Genomic DNA, 14,124 nt, shown 5'->3' with positions numbered 1-14,124 from the left:
GGCGTGGTAGGAAAGATTCAGGGCATAGTGTACAGGCAAGGGTATGGTAGGGTGCGAGTACAGTGGGGGTAAACATGGGTGTTGAGTGACGATGAGAGAGGTTTTTATCTCTGGAGGCGCCAGTTAAGCTAGGTGCGGTCTCCGCATGTATGGTGGGTGGGACATGGGGGGGCTTTCTGAGGCATGTTGAGCAGGACTAGGGGCTCTGCAGTAAAATAAAACTGAGAGCTGCCCTAAACAACAGTATACAAGGCATATTGACATCTAGAGAAAGGCATAAAGCAATCACAGGTGTTGATTGGGAGAGCTGAGACGGCAATGGGTAAACCGCTAGGACAACAACAACGGATGAATGGGCAGAGGGGGTCAGTTAGCGACACACAGGGCCTGAGTTCGAGGCTGGGGCCGACAGATAAACAAAATGAAGTGTTAATGAACAGTCCAGCAGGCATCAGCTCTGTAGCCGAGAGATCATAGGGTCCAATGAGCAGTAAAGATGAAACGGAGCTGTTCAGTAGTCGATAACTATGCAAGGCGAGCTGGAGACTCAGCGTTCAGGAAGCTAGCAGGCCGAGGCTAGCAGATTGATCAACACCAACATCCACGACACAGAGGCCGGTTGAGAGCACATCGGGCGACGTTACGTCCGCAGACCAGTTGTGATGGATCGGCGGGTCTCCGTGTCGACAAAGGGTCCAGTCCAATTGGCAAGAGCGGTATTGTAGTTGGTGTACTTTGTTTGCTAGCTGGGAAATGGGCCTAGCTCGAGGCTAGCTGGTGCATGCTTCTGGACAAGGGCGTTAGCCACAATAGCTACTCGGTAGCAACGAGCTAACCTCTGGAGGTTCCAGTTATAAGGTCAAAAAATAGCCGATCCGTACCATGTTGGGTGAGGCAGGTTGCAGGAAGGTATGTTTAATTTGAAAATGGAAAAAATAGATTGAAATGTATACAAAAGACAATACGAAAACAAACATGTCTTACTGCTCCGCTATCTTGGTCTATTGGGTCAAAAGTAGTGCACTATATAGGGAATAGGGTGCCATTTGGGACACTTCCAGTGTGTGTAGAGAGCTACGCTGCTAAAAACAACCCTATAAAATATTGATGAACCTAATGAGGACAGAACACTCTGCCAGTGTTGGTCTAAAGGAGAGGATGATGTGGATGGGGATTTACTGGGCTTTGATGGTTGCCTTGAAGCCAATGTGGTCAATGAGAGGCTATCACAATTAGGGTTGGAAACTTTCCAGGAAAATTTCCAGACTTTTTCCATGGGAAGTTAAGCCTGGTAATTTTGCTTAAATTCATCAAAGTTAGCTTATAACAGTTAACCTTTTTTTTGTGGGATACACAAGGCAATTCCAGGTCTTGTGGCATATTTTGGTTAAACTACCCCCAATTCAATGACATTGCAACCCTCTGCATACACAGTGCTTTCTTCCATCACGTGTACAGCTGATTCTCAAGATCTTGCACACTGCCTGAAGCCCAAACATGCCGCAGCATACATGTTGGACCCCAAGTAAGAGACGTAAGAGAAATCCGTACTGCTCTGCCCACTTCACTGTTTTTCCAAGCAGATGAAACTGCAGCTCTGAAATACATCAAAAAGCGTGAAGACTTCTGCCTGAAGCCCATACACGCCGCAGCATACATGTTGGACCCCAAATATGCTGGCAAGAGCATTCTGTCTGGTGTAGAGATCAATAAGGCCTACGGTGTCATCACTACCGTGTCTCGCCACCTTGGCCGGGATGAGGGCGATGTTCGTGGCAGTCTGGTGAAGTACACTTCCAAGCAAGGGCTTTGGGATGGAAATGCAATATGGCAGTCGTGCCAAAGTATCTCATCAGCCACCTGGTGGAAGGGACATCGTGGATCGGAGGCTCTTTCCCCTGTTGCCTCCATTTTACATTTACATTTAAGTCATTTAGCAGACGCTCTTATCCAGAGCGACTTACAAATTGGTGCATACACCTTATGACATCCAGTGGAACAGCCACTTGCATCTAAATCTTTTTTTGGGGGAGAAGGGGGTGAGAAGGATTACTTACCCTTACCCCTATCCTAGGTATTCCTTGAAGAGGTGGGGTTTCAGGTGTCTCCGGAAGGTGGTGATTGACTCCGCTGTCCTGGCGTCGTGAGGGAGTTTGTTCCACCATTGGGGGCCAGAGCAGCGAACAGTTTTGACTGGGCTGAGCGGGAACTGTACTTCCTCAGTGGTAGGGAGGCGAGCAGGCCAGAGGTGGATGAACGCAGTGCCCTTGTTTGGGTGTAGGGCCTGATCAGAGCCTGGAGGTACTGAGGTGCCGTTCCCCTCACAGCTCCGTAGGCAAGCACCATGGTCTTGTAGCGGATGCGAGCTTCAACTGGAAGCCAGTGGAGAGAGCGGAGGAGCGGGGTGACGTGAGAGAACTTGGGAAGGTTGAACACCAGACGGGCTGCGGCGTTCTGGATGAGTTGTAGGGGTTTAATGGCACAGGCAGGGAGCCCAGCCAACAGCGAGTTGCAGTAATCAAGACGGGGAGATGACAAGTGCCTGGATTAGGACCTGTGCCGCTTCCTGTGTGAGGCAGGGTCGTACTCTGCGGATGTTGTAGAGCATGAACCTACAGGAACGGGACACCGCCTTGATGTTAGTTGAGAACGTCAGGGTGTTGTCCAGGATCACGCCAAGGTTCTTAGCGCTCTGGGAGGAGGACACAATGGAGTTGTCAACCGTGATGGCGAGATCATGGAACGGGCAGTCCTTCCCCGGGAGGAAGAGGAGCTCCGTCTTGCTGAGGTTCAGCTTGAGGTGGTGATCCGTCATCCACACTGATATGTCTGCCAGACATGCAGAGATGCGATTCGCCACCTGGTCATCAGAAGGGGGAAAGGAGAAGATTAATTGTGTGTCGTCTGCATAGCAATGATAGGAGAGACCATGTGAGGTTATGACAGAGCCAAGTGACTTGGTGTATAGCGAGAATAAGAGAGGGCCTAGAACAGAGCCCTGGGGGACACCAGTGGTGAGAGCGCGTGGTGAGGAGACAGATTCTCGCCACGCCACCTGGTAGGAGCGACCTGTCAGGTAGGACGCAATCCAAGCGTGGGCCGCGCCGGAGATGCCCAACTCGGAGAGGGTGGAGAGGAGGATCTGATGGTTCACAGTATCGAAGGCAGCCGATAGGTCTAGAAGGATGAGAGCAGAGGAGAGAGAGTTAGCTTTAGCAGTGCGGAGCGCCTCCATCATCCTCTAAATCCCACCAACATCAGCCACCTCAGAGCGCAACTGGTCCTTGTTTGGGAACACACACCAAAGCACGTAGTCTTTTATTTTTTTAATTTTTTCTTCTATTGGAAGGATTTAATAATTTGCAATTGTCTACTTATGATAAGGTAAAAGGTTTGTTTCTGGCTCCATATGTTATGGTAAATATATCCAACACAAAAAAACATCTAAATTTAAATGGTATTAATTTGCATATTTCTGTTAATTCCCATATATTCCCGTTAATTCCCACAGAGAATTTCCATCTCTGAATATTCCCCAAAATGTGCAACCCCAATCACAATATTAAATGCATTTGACATTTGGTCTATATTTTATGTTATCGTCATGTGAGTATTTAAAACAATTTTGTAGGACGTAACTAACTTCAGACATGCATTTATACACAAACAACATCTACATATATACAAAATGCATGTTTATATACTAAGTTAGGGTCTGCTTTTACCTGTATAGATGTGTTACTGAGTCTGACACGATACAGCCAGGGGGGTGATGGAGGACCAATGGCACGGCCTCAAGTACTACTTCCTGGTGACATCAGCCAATCAGCAGCCTTCCTGGACTTGAGGGGCTCCCGCCACCCCTGTGTCACCAAAACCTTCTTCGGTGATGACTTCATCCCTAATGACATTGCTATTGGGTGCCCTGGCGGCGAGGAGGAGGGCCAGGAGGAGGGCCAGGAGGATAAAGGACATGCACCCTGCGTGCTGGTCACTGGGCCTAACATGGGAGGAAAGTCAACTCTTATGAGACAGGTATGTGTTTTTCTTTCAACTTTGTTTTTCCCAGAGAGAAAGTGGTTGTGCTGCAAGATCACACATTAAAGACAACAAATAAACATTTAACAGGAATGGCAGTTGATCTTGAACCTCACCTAGGTCATGTGTGTACTTTTGCTTCTCCTGTAGTTGTTGGCTTGAAGTTGTTAGATTTCCATCTGTGGTGGTTCTGTGTTCCTGGCACAGTCTGGACTAATATGATTCTGGATTTCCTTGGTCCTGATGTGTATTATTTCCTGTGCTTGGTCACTCCTCCCGCAGTGTGGTCTGGTGGTGGTCTTGGCCCAGTTGGGTTGCTATGTTCCTGCTGAGAGCCTGTCCTTTACCCCTGTGGACAGAGTCTTCACCCGGTTGGGAGCATCGGACCGTATCATGGCTGGTAAGGACTTGTACCCCACTCCCCAGCAAGTGAATGGGTGTGTCCCAATTTTTCTGAAGTGTGGACTTGTGCACTGCTCCCCGTGCATTTTAAAAGTATTTGATTGGTGTAAGCATGGGCAACTGGGAGTTTTAACCATATTTAATCAACCTTTCCTATTAAGTGTGAAGTGTACACTTGGGGCATAAGGATTGAAAATTGAGATACATAAGTATTTTCCGCGAGTCCCAGGAGTTCCTTAAGATGTGCTCCTGAACTAAGTGAATGTAACCCTGGCCTGTGTGTTCCAGGGGAGAGCACCTTCTTTGTAGAGCTCAGTGAGACTGCAAGTATCCTCCACCATGGGACCAAGCACTCCCTGGTGCTGCTGGATGAACTGGGTAAACAACACATCTCTTATCTATTTGTCTGTCTTAAATCTTAACATGGTGTGGGTACTACAAGAAGATGTAGCTTTAGGGTTCATCCTCCACTTCTGAGGCATAGTTCTTTGGCCAGTTTCAGACCCAGAACTAGTTTGGGACTTAAAAGCATGATCAATGGAGATTCTCTTTTGAACATGTTTTTAAGTCAAAGACTTAATCTGTGTCTGGGAAATCGGCCCGTACATTTTAAGTGAGAGAGAAACTGATCCGTTGTGTTACAGGAAGGGGCACAGCCACATATGACGGCACAGCGATAGCCAGTGCTGTGGTGAACGAGCTGGCGAAAAGGATCTGCTGTCGGACCCTCTTCTCCACACATTACCACTCCTTAGTAGAAGACTACACCAACAACCCTGCTGTACGGCTCGGACACATGGTGAGGAGACAGCACACACACAAGCAAGCTCAATGATAATCAACACAGTACACGGACATAACAATTCAATGACAAATATTGTGCCTTCGGATTTTATATGGCTGGACAGTTATTTTCAGCTCTGTCAATCAATCACAAATTGTAGACTGTTTTATTGCCATATCAAATAATTCTGGGTAACAATTACGTACTGTTCTAACCAGGTTTCCAGCCAACCTTTTTATGTGAATAAAGTATATGTCGGATAACAAATGGCAGGACTGATGGAAACTTTCCAAATGTCCACACAACACATATGCTAGACAGTGTCGGTAAAATTAATTATGCTAGAACTGTCGGTGGAAATAATTTTCTTCGCAAATATTGATAACCATCATATCGAAGTATGTGATGACATCTTGTGTTTCTCCTACTACGACTTGTCAGGAGAGCTTGCCGTTTTTTAGGCTACAGATGAAATCAGTTGTGAACTTCATAGGCTGGTGAAAGTGCAAGGTGAGGAGCTTGATGCTCCTTTCCAATAAGGAGGATCTTATTCTATTCACATTCACACGATGCTTGGCTGTCGTTTGACAAATTAAAAAATGATTGCTCGTTTGTCCATAACAAATTCATGAAGGCTGTACGTGTGTTCTAGCCAACTGCACATAGATAGCGTTATTCATTGGCTAGACGAGAGCCAACCTGCCAGTATCAGAGTGGGCACACTGGCTATATAACGCAAAAGAAATTGAGGAAAACCATCAGAGTTAAAAATGCGATGGAAACCTATTTGACTTGTATTTTTATTTTTTTTGGTACTTACGAATTTAACCGCAATCTATTTTTGTGCCCTACGTCATCACGCACATCCTTTTAAATGCAACAAGTCCATTTTATGGAAACGCATCTCTGGAAGGAACATTTGAAATATATAGTTTTATGATTCGTTTTTAAAAATATTTGCGTGAATCTGTCGCCAATTGGATAAAAACCTAACTACTGTAATAGATTTCCATTTAAAATGGGCAAAAATAGGTAAACTTATTCTCAAGCAACAATTTTCCTAGGACTGTCTGGGAGGAGAAACTGAAAACTAGCTGTTATTAGCAGAGCAGTTTGGAACTCTTTGCTAATAGTCTATTAAGCAAACAGTAAACAGACTGCACTGGGCCTTTAATCAACCAGTCAGTCATGCCCTATCAGGTTTGCATTGTGGAGAAAGAAGGAAATGAGGACCCTAGCCAGGAGACATCGCCATCCTCTTTAAGTTCAAGCAATTAACACATCAATTAACCAATCACTGTCCCCCTTAGGCCTGTATGGTGGAGAATGAGGGAGATGAGGACCCTAGTCAGGAGACCATCACCTTCCTCTACAAGTTTATCGCGGGAGCTTGTCCTAAAAGCTACGGTTTCAACGCTGCACGCCTCGCCAACCTGCCTGAGGATGTTATACAATCAGGCCACAGGAAGGCCAAGGAGTTTGAGAGGAGCACCATTTCCCTACGAGTCTTCAAGTATGTGTTAACCTGAAGTTACAGTGAAGTCGGAAGTTTACATACACAGCCAAATACATTTCAACTCAGTTTTTCAAAATGCCTGACATTTAATCCTTAGGATCACCACTTTTATTTTAAGAATGTGAAATGTCAGAATGTTAGTGATTTATTTAAGCTTTATTACTTTCATCACCTTCACAACTTTAGAAGTATGCTTGGGGTCATTGTCCATTTGGAAGACCCATTTGCGACCAAGCTTTAACTTCCTGACTGATGTCTTGAGCTGTTGCTTCAATATATCCACATCATTTTCCATCCACATGATGCCATCTAGTTTGAAGTGCACCAGTCCCTCCTGCAGCAAAGCACCCCCACAACATGATGCTGCCACCCCTGTGCTTCACGGTTGGGATGGCGTTCTTAGGCTTGCAAGCTTCCCCCTTTTTCCTCCAAACATAACGATGGTCATTCTGGCCAAACAGTTCTATTTTTGTTTCATCAGACCGGAGGATATTTCTCCAAAAAATCTGATCTTTGTCCCCATGTGCAGTTCAAACCGTAGTCTGGCTGCTTTATGGCGGTTTTGGAGCAGTGGCTTCATCCTTGCTGAGAGGCCTTTCAGGTTGTCGATATAGGACTTGTTTTACTGTGGATATATAGATTTTTATTTGTACTTTTCACACTAAAGTATGTTCTTCTCTAGGAGACAGAACGCGTCTCCTTCCTGAGCGGTATGACTGCTACGTGGTCCCATGGTGTTTATACTTGCGTACTATTGTTTGTACAGATGAACGTGGTACCTTCAGGCATTTGTAAATTGCTCCCAAGGATGAACCAGACTTGTGGAGGTATTTGTTTTCTGATGTCTTGGCTGATTTCTTGTGATTTTCTCAGGATGTCAAGCAAAGAGGCACTGAGTTTGAAGGGAGGCCTTGATATACATCCACAAGTACACCTCCAATTGACTCAAATGATGTCAATTAGCCTATCAGAAGCTTCTAAAGCAATGACAATTTTCTGGAATTTTCCAAGCTGTTTAAAGGCAGTCAACTTAGTGCATGTAAACTTCTGAACCACTGGAGTTGTGATAGTGAATTCATCTGTAAACAATTACTTGTCATGCACAAAGTAGATTTCTTAACCATAGTTTGTTAACAAGAAATCTGTGGAGTGTTTGAAAAACGAGTTTGATGCCAACCTAAGTGTATGTAAACTGAGTATACCAAACATTAGGAACACCATAATAGTGAGTGGCCCACTCTGCCTTTTTGCCCTCAGAACAGCTTAAATTTGTTGAGGCATGAACTCTACAAGATGTCGAAAGCGTTCCACAAGGATGCTGGCCCGATGCTTCCCATAGTTGTCAAGTTGGCCGGATGTCATTTGGGTTGTGGACCATTCTTAATACACACAGGAGACTGGTGTGTGTGTGTGAAACCCAGCAGCGTTGCAGTTCTTGACAAACTGGTGCGCGTGGCACTGACATTTCTTGTCTTGCCCATTCACTCTCTGAATGGCACACATACACAATCCATGTCTTAATCGTCTCCTCCCCTTCATGAACACTGAACAAAAATATAAACACAACATGGAAAGTGTTGGTCCTTTGTTTCATGAGCTTATATAAAAGATCCCAAAAATGTTCCATACGCACAAAGCTTATTTCTCTCAAATTTTGGGCAAAATGTGTTTACATCCCTGTTAGTGAGCATTTCTCCTTTGCCAAGATAATCCATCCACCTCACAGGTGTGGCATATCAAGAAGCTGATTAAACAGCATGATCATGTGCTGGGAACAATTAAAAGTCCACTCTAAAATGTGCAGTTTTTTGTTACGCAACACAATGCCACAGATGTCTCAAGTTTTGAAGTGGTGTACAATTGGCATGCTGACTGCAGGAATGTGCACCAGAGCTGTTGCCAGAGAATTGATTGTTTTAAACAATGTGGCAGTATGTCCAACTGGCCTCACAACCGCAGACTAAAACCAAAAAAGTCCATGATCTCCCCATCCAGCTGCTTCTCCTGCGGGATTGTCTGAGACCTGCCACCCTGACATCTGTGTTTGCAAACTGTCAGAAAGTCTCGGAAGCTCGTCATCCTCACCACCTCACCAGGGTCTTGACTTGACTGTAGTTCGTAACAGACTTCAGTGGGCATATTGCTCACCTTCGATGGCCGCTGGCATGCTGGAGAAGTGTGCTCTTCACTGTTGAATCATGACAATTCGATTGCACAGAGACCTGTACATAATTTCTGGAAGCTGAAACTGTCCCTGTTTTTCCATGGCCGTCATACTCATCCGGAAATGTCATCCATTGATCATATTTGGGATGCTCTGGATCGGCATGTGTGGCAGCGTGTTCCAGTTCCTGCTTCTGTCCAGCAACTTTGCATAGCCATTGAAGCGTGGAACAACATTCTACGGGCCACAATCAACTCTAATACAAAGATGTCTCGCTGCCTGAGCCACACCCCTTTAAAAATGTTTTTACGGTATCTGAAATTCCACATGACTGGGAATAATTTAAATTGACTTTCTTTATGAACTAACTCAAAATTGTTTGTTCAGTCTACAATGATTTAACAAGGACCATAGGGTTCACCTGATCAGTCTATCAGGGAAAGAGCAGGTGTTAATGTTTTCTATACACAAGTCTTCAAGTAACTAGTGTTATTTTTCCATCTTTTTGCTCCACAGGAAGCTGTGTTTGTATGCTGAAGACCCCACAGCAGCCAGCACACAGTTTGCCTTGCTCCTCCAGATGATCAGCAACCTGTGAAGATGAAGCCGTTTAGTTTTTTGGGCCTGTTCAAGAGAACTTTACATTTCTAATTTGAGTGTTTTATCGAGTAGAATAGGAAACTGTCTTCAGTCTATTTGCAACATTTAAAACCTTTCACATCCATGTTTTGCTCTTCTCACCTTTCCATCATCACAAATCACTACTGTATTATGATCGAATAAAGTTTATTTAAAAAAGACCGCCTTCCTCTCTAGGAAATGAAACCCTTTTAATTCACGAGCATCTACAAAATGGTTATTGAATACTCCACAATATATTAAGTCAAGATGTTATGGTACATGCATACAATTCTGGCTGTTTGAGAACCCAGTCACCGAAACACATGAATGGGAAAGCAATAACCATATACTGGTTATATTTAAGAGCTTTACTTTAGAAAAGGATCTCTGGCAATGCTTTACTCCAATGTGAAAATATTTGCCTTAACCTGGGCTCAGATCGGTTTGTGTGGCATTGCCAAAGGGAAATGACATAACCAGAGGCGTTTGCAAGACAGCTCTGGGACCAGGCTAGAAAAGCGCCAGGACAGCTGTGAGTTCACAAGACTTAGGGCTGGATTCAGTCAGTATCGTAGAAGATCTGCATTATAGCTCAATTTAAATTTGGAAGGCAATGTCATCGGTAAACGCTGCAGTCAGAAATGTCCTTTACATTTTAACGCGTAAGATACCAATTGAATCCAGCCCTTAATACTTTTGTCATTTATACAGAGGTTTACCTCCAGTGTGGTTCAAATAATAGGAAATATGTAGCATTCATGGTTCCTTATCTCCATATTGCAGACAAATGTATTTGGGTGTTCATAGTCAAAACAAATGGCCACAGTTCTAGATCAATTCTAAAAGTTAACAAGACCAATCAATGTATTTTTTGCAGCTTTTCTTAAGTCAACATTGCTGGAGAAAATGTTGCTGTTTTCTTTCACAGAAAGAATGTAGATACTGCGACATTCCAAGTCCATGGGGGGTAAAACCAACAAAAACTAAGACATTCAAGTACAGTAACATTTCTGCATGAAAATACAAAACTACATGAGAAAAGCATTTTAAAATCTTTTTTTCTTAAAAAACCCCCGAAGTGCTAGGTCATTTTTTTTCTGTAACCATACATATACCAGCACAACGGTTTGCTGCTAGAGACAGAAGCAGTGTGTGGCGAGGCACTGCCTCTGCCTGAGGAACTAGTTCCTCGTATGGCTCTGTACAATAACTGCAGTCAGACTTCACTTGCCCACTTTGCCAAGAAAGGGAGGGGCATTAATGTCTAGTGTCCATCCACAACTCCGCTATAAAGCTGAAATGCTTCCCATGAATTCTCCAACCTGAGTCAATATCTGACATGGCACACTATTCAGTTCATAGGGTACTTTTCACTAGGACCCAATACTGGCCCTGGTCAAAAGTAGTGCCCTATGAAGGGAATAAGAATACCCATTCATCACCGACCAAGTGCCATTGCCTCCTCGTCACCATGTTGGGAAGGAAAATAAAAAGGGAGAAGCGGTGCAGGCAGTCAGTGCATCCACAGCGGAAATGTCATGTCTCCTTTCAGCTTGTCCATCACAACATCCATATTTATTTACATTGTGATATTTATAAGTTTGTATTTTTCATCCTCCCCATAGGTGGACTAGTTAGCTGAGCAAACAGGAGTCTCTGTCCAAAATGACACCCTATTACCTACAGTGCACTAGTTTTGACCAGGGCCAGCATAAGGTTTGAGTCAAAAGTAGTGCACTATATAGGGAAAAGGCCTGGGGGGTCCAGCTCAGTTGTGTTGCAGCGTATTGGACTCTATAGGAGGGGCTGAGTCGTACAATGTGTCTGTGTCATGCGTGGGCTCTCCGGCTAGCGTGCAGGGGTTTGACAACGTCCCGGCTCCACAGTCACAGAAAAATCTACAGCGAAGACAAAAGAAAGAATTATGCTGGAAATGACATGGAAGACTAAACTACCAACTGATCAGGTAGCCACTGAAATACTAGAAGACATCCAGTTGGATCTGTAGACTACATTTTAAAAAATTAAAGTCAATTACTGACAATATACTAACACGTTTGAATGCAACATTTCATTTGGCACAAGAGGAAGAGGTTCTGCAACAACACCAGATATAATTTGCATATCTACAAAGTCATTTAGAATGAAGTATCACTGTAAAATACAGTGTGTATGGGTCTTATTAAACAAGAGAAGAGTAACGTACCTATCATGCCTAATGAACTCGACGTCGTGCCCCTGGTGGCACTTCTTGATGCAGTTCACACAGATGGCGTTGCGGTCTGTTGTGTTACAGGTGTGACACCTGACCACACGGAGGGACAGAACAAAGAAACAGGTGACGAGCCAAACGAGTTGTCCAGGTTACATCAATTCAAGTGGACAGCTGGGGCAGAAAGCTGGATCAATGAGTTAGCCAGCTAACTGTCCAACATTGCTTGAAATAATGTTATCTTCAGAACATAGTGTTCTCAAATCAACCAGAAAGTCAAGAGTTAAGTGGCTGTTTATTAAAGTTTAAATGGCTAATTTAATAATCCTGCTTTCTGGAAAATCCCACTGGTAGAAGTTAGATATATAAGGTAAGAAATGATTACCTGTAAAAATCGTGCATTGGATAGCTGGTGTAACTTGAAATCTTGTACAGGCACTGACCTCTGCTCACAGCTTTTTCAATGGCATCTTGATTGTTCATTATTTTGTTATCTGGGGAGACAGGAGGTCAGGTGTAGTTGGATCAGTCCAGGTACAGAGAAGAAAAAGTAAGGAGGCAATTTAAGATACATCAGTTAGTCTTTGTCAAAATTGAATTAAGTAGATCCTACAACGCTAGATTCCAGGAATAAAACATCCACAAATCACATCATGGTGACACATTGTCTCCCCCCTCTTACCTTTCATTGTAACGTTGACACCAGATGCGAGAAACAACCCTCCAAAGCGGTTATTGAAGATCTGATTGCCCTCCAGGGTTGCCGTGGCATGATTGGTGATCTCAATACCTGGTGGACAGAGACAGGTCAGGATCAGCGTGGAGGAAGTGGAGATTCAGGCCTGACCCCTAAGCCCTATGCACTTGTGGAGATCCAAGAGGATTTGATTGGTATAAGCAACATGGTGAAACTTCCACATTTTGGATTGGGCCTCACTCTGTCTACTATTAATCAAAAGGATACAAAGCAAAATACTGCTAGGCTGTGTTCATTAGGGCACACAATGGAAAACAGAACATTTGGATTTCTTATTGGACAAATCCACGTAGTCCCTCCCTCTCATTTCATTCCACTTTCCACCATATGGTGCCTAATGAACAGACCTGGATTGAACCCTGCTTTCTAGAATTGCATAATGCACCTGCAGCGAAGCCGTCAAATATTCTGTTCTTCCTCAGGACGGGGTGGCTGTTGGTGCTGATGAGGACCCCTGCCTGGGCGTTCCTGAAGATATCGTTCTCCTCCAGTAAACCTCGTCCTCCGTTGAATATACAGATCCCTCCGTCTCGCCCGTCGTGGATCTTATTCCTCCGGAGGGTGGGGTTGCTGTCAGTCTTTATCCACACCCCCGCCATGGCGTTGTCAAAAATCTCATTGTCCTCAATGAAGCCCAAACCTGAAACAGAGTCAATATATCAGCCAATGGGTCTCCCTTTCATTTATCCTGGTTAGAAGGTTCATGAGGGAGCATCTGAATTACACAGGATTTTAATTGGTCCACTTCACTCAGAACCTGTGAGTCCAGGGTGTCTTCACTGTTCTGCACATGAATTTAAAATGTAGAAAGGTACACGTGTGCTTGCTTCACCCCTATCCAGACAAGATCAAGCAGTGTGAGAGGAGGATGGATAAAGACAGAATAATAGATACTGGTTTCTCACCTGAGTTGTAAACCAGAATGCCTCCATTTTGACCTCCCCAGATCTTGTTCCGTCTGATTTTGGGATTGCTGCCAGTTCTGTTACAGTGGAAAACATTAACCATCAATCAATCAATGCATATAATAAAACATTGATAGTGCTATAATAAAGCTCATATCACTGTGATGTATTACAACATGCACTACATGATCTACACAGGTTGCCATTAGGTCCTATTGTATGGTTGGCCATTCATTTTGAGTTCCTGCTCTATCACTGACCTGATTTGAACTCCGGAGTACATGTGGTTGTAGATATCATTGTCCTCCAACACTCCATGGCCGTTGTCGTAGAAGTAGACACCAACCTGTATGACCCACACAAGGCCAAGTGTTTAGTTTGCAGGTTATTGTCAAATTTCATTCATTCATCTGTAAGAGATGAGTAGCCCATAGAGCCATCTGAACAGACAGACGGGTCTCTCTCCATCTCCGTACCTGTTTCCCACTGTGTATCCTGTTCCTCCTGAGGACAGGTGTGCTTCCTGTAGTCACCCAGACTCCTGCCAGCGTGTTGCTGTACACCTCGTTCTCCTCTATCACCCCCTGTCCCTTTTCATGCTACAGGGGAGACACACAGATTCATTACATTACTAATACCCTTATCCAACGAAAACTGCCCCGAGTCCACTGACTACAAGATGGCTCTGTATCAATTTACATTTTCGTCATTTAGCAGACAGACAC

General features: G+C 44.3%; 2 protein-coding genes across 4 annotated transcripts in view; one reads left to right on the top strand and one right to left on the bottom strand.

Annotated features, from left to right (window-relative positions):
* Positions 1-9,705, top strand: part of msh6 (mutS homolog 6 (E. coli)) — a 33,209-nt gene extending 23,504 nt beyond the window's left edge. Inside the window, exons 15-20 of the mRNA XM_035764482.2 lie at positions 3,734-4,035; positions 4,321-4,438; positions 4,729-4,818; positions 5,085-5,239; positions 6,535-6,737; positions 9,421-9,705. Coding sequence (XP_035620375.1) covers positions 3,734-4,035; positions 4,321-4,438; positions 4,729-4,818; positions 5,085-5,239; positions 6,535-6,737; positions 9,421-9,502 — 950 coding nt within the window. The 3' untranslated portion in view covers positions 9,503-9,705. The remainder of the gene's footprint in view (positions 1-3,733; positions 4,036-4,320; positions 4,439-4,728; positions 4,819-5,084; positions 5,240-6,534; positions 6,738-9,420) is intronic.
* Positions 9,706-9,715: 10 nt separating this feature from the next.
* Positions 9,716-14,124, bottom strand: part of LOC118377555 (F-box only protein 11) — a 39,286-nt gene continuing 34,877 nt past the window's right edge. For 2 of the 3 annotated variants that reach the window (XM_035764484.2, XM_035764483.2), the window contains exons 14-21: positions 13,876-13,998; positions 13,660-13,745; positions 13,400-13,476; positions 12,880-13,134; positions 12,420-12,527; positions 12,123-12,231; positions 11,732-11,830; positions 9,716-11,423 (exon numbers count right to left, since the gene is read on the bottom strand). In XM_035764484.2, coding sequence (XP_035620377.1) covers positions 11,294-11,423; positions 11,732-11,830; positions 12,123-12,231; positions 12,420-12,527; positions 12,880-13,134; positions 13,400-13,476; positions 13,660-13,745; positions 13,876-13,998 — 987 coding nt within the window. In that variant the 3' untranslated portion in view covers positions 9,716-11,293. The remainder of the gene's footprint in view (positions 11,424-11,731; positions 11,831-12,122; positions 12,232-12,419; positions 12,528-12,879; positions 13,135-13,399; positions 13,477-13,659; positions 13,746-13,875; positions 13,999-14,124) is intronic. The other variant, XR_004824266.2, reaches the window with a different exon arrangement.

This window comes from Oncorhynchus keta, chromosome 24, assembly GCF_023373465.1.
Source record: "Oncorhynchus keta strain PuntledgeMale-10-30-2019 chromosome 24, Oket_V2, whole genome shotgun sequence".
Taxonomy (NCBI): domain Eukaryota; kingdom Metazoa; phylum Chordata; class Actinopteri; order Salmoniformes; family Salmonidae; genus Oncorhynchus; species Oncorhynchus keta.
This window is presented reverse-complemented; position numbering and strand designations above follow the sequence as displayed.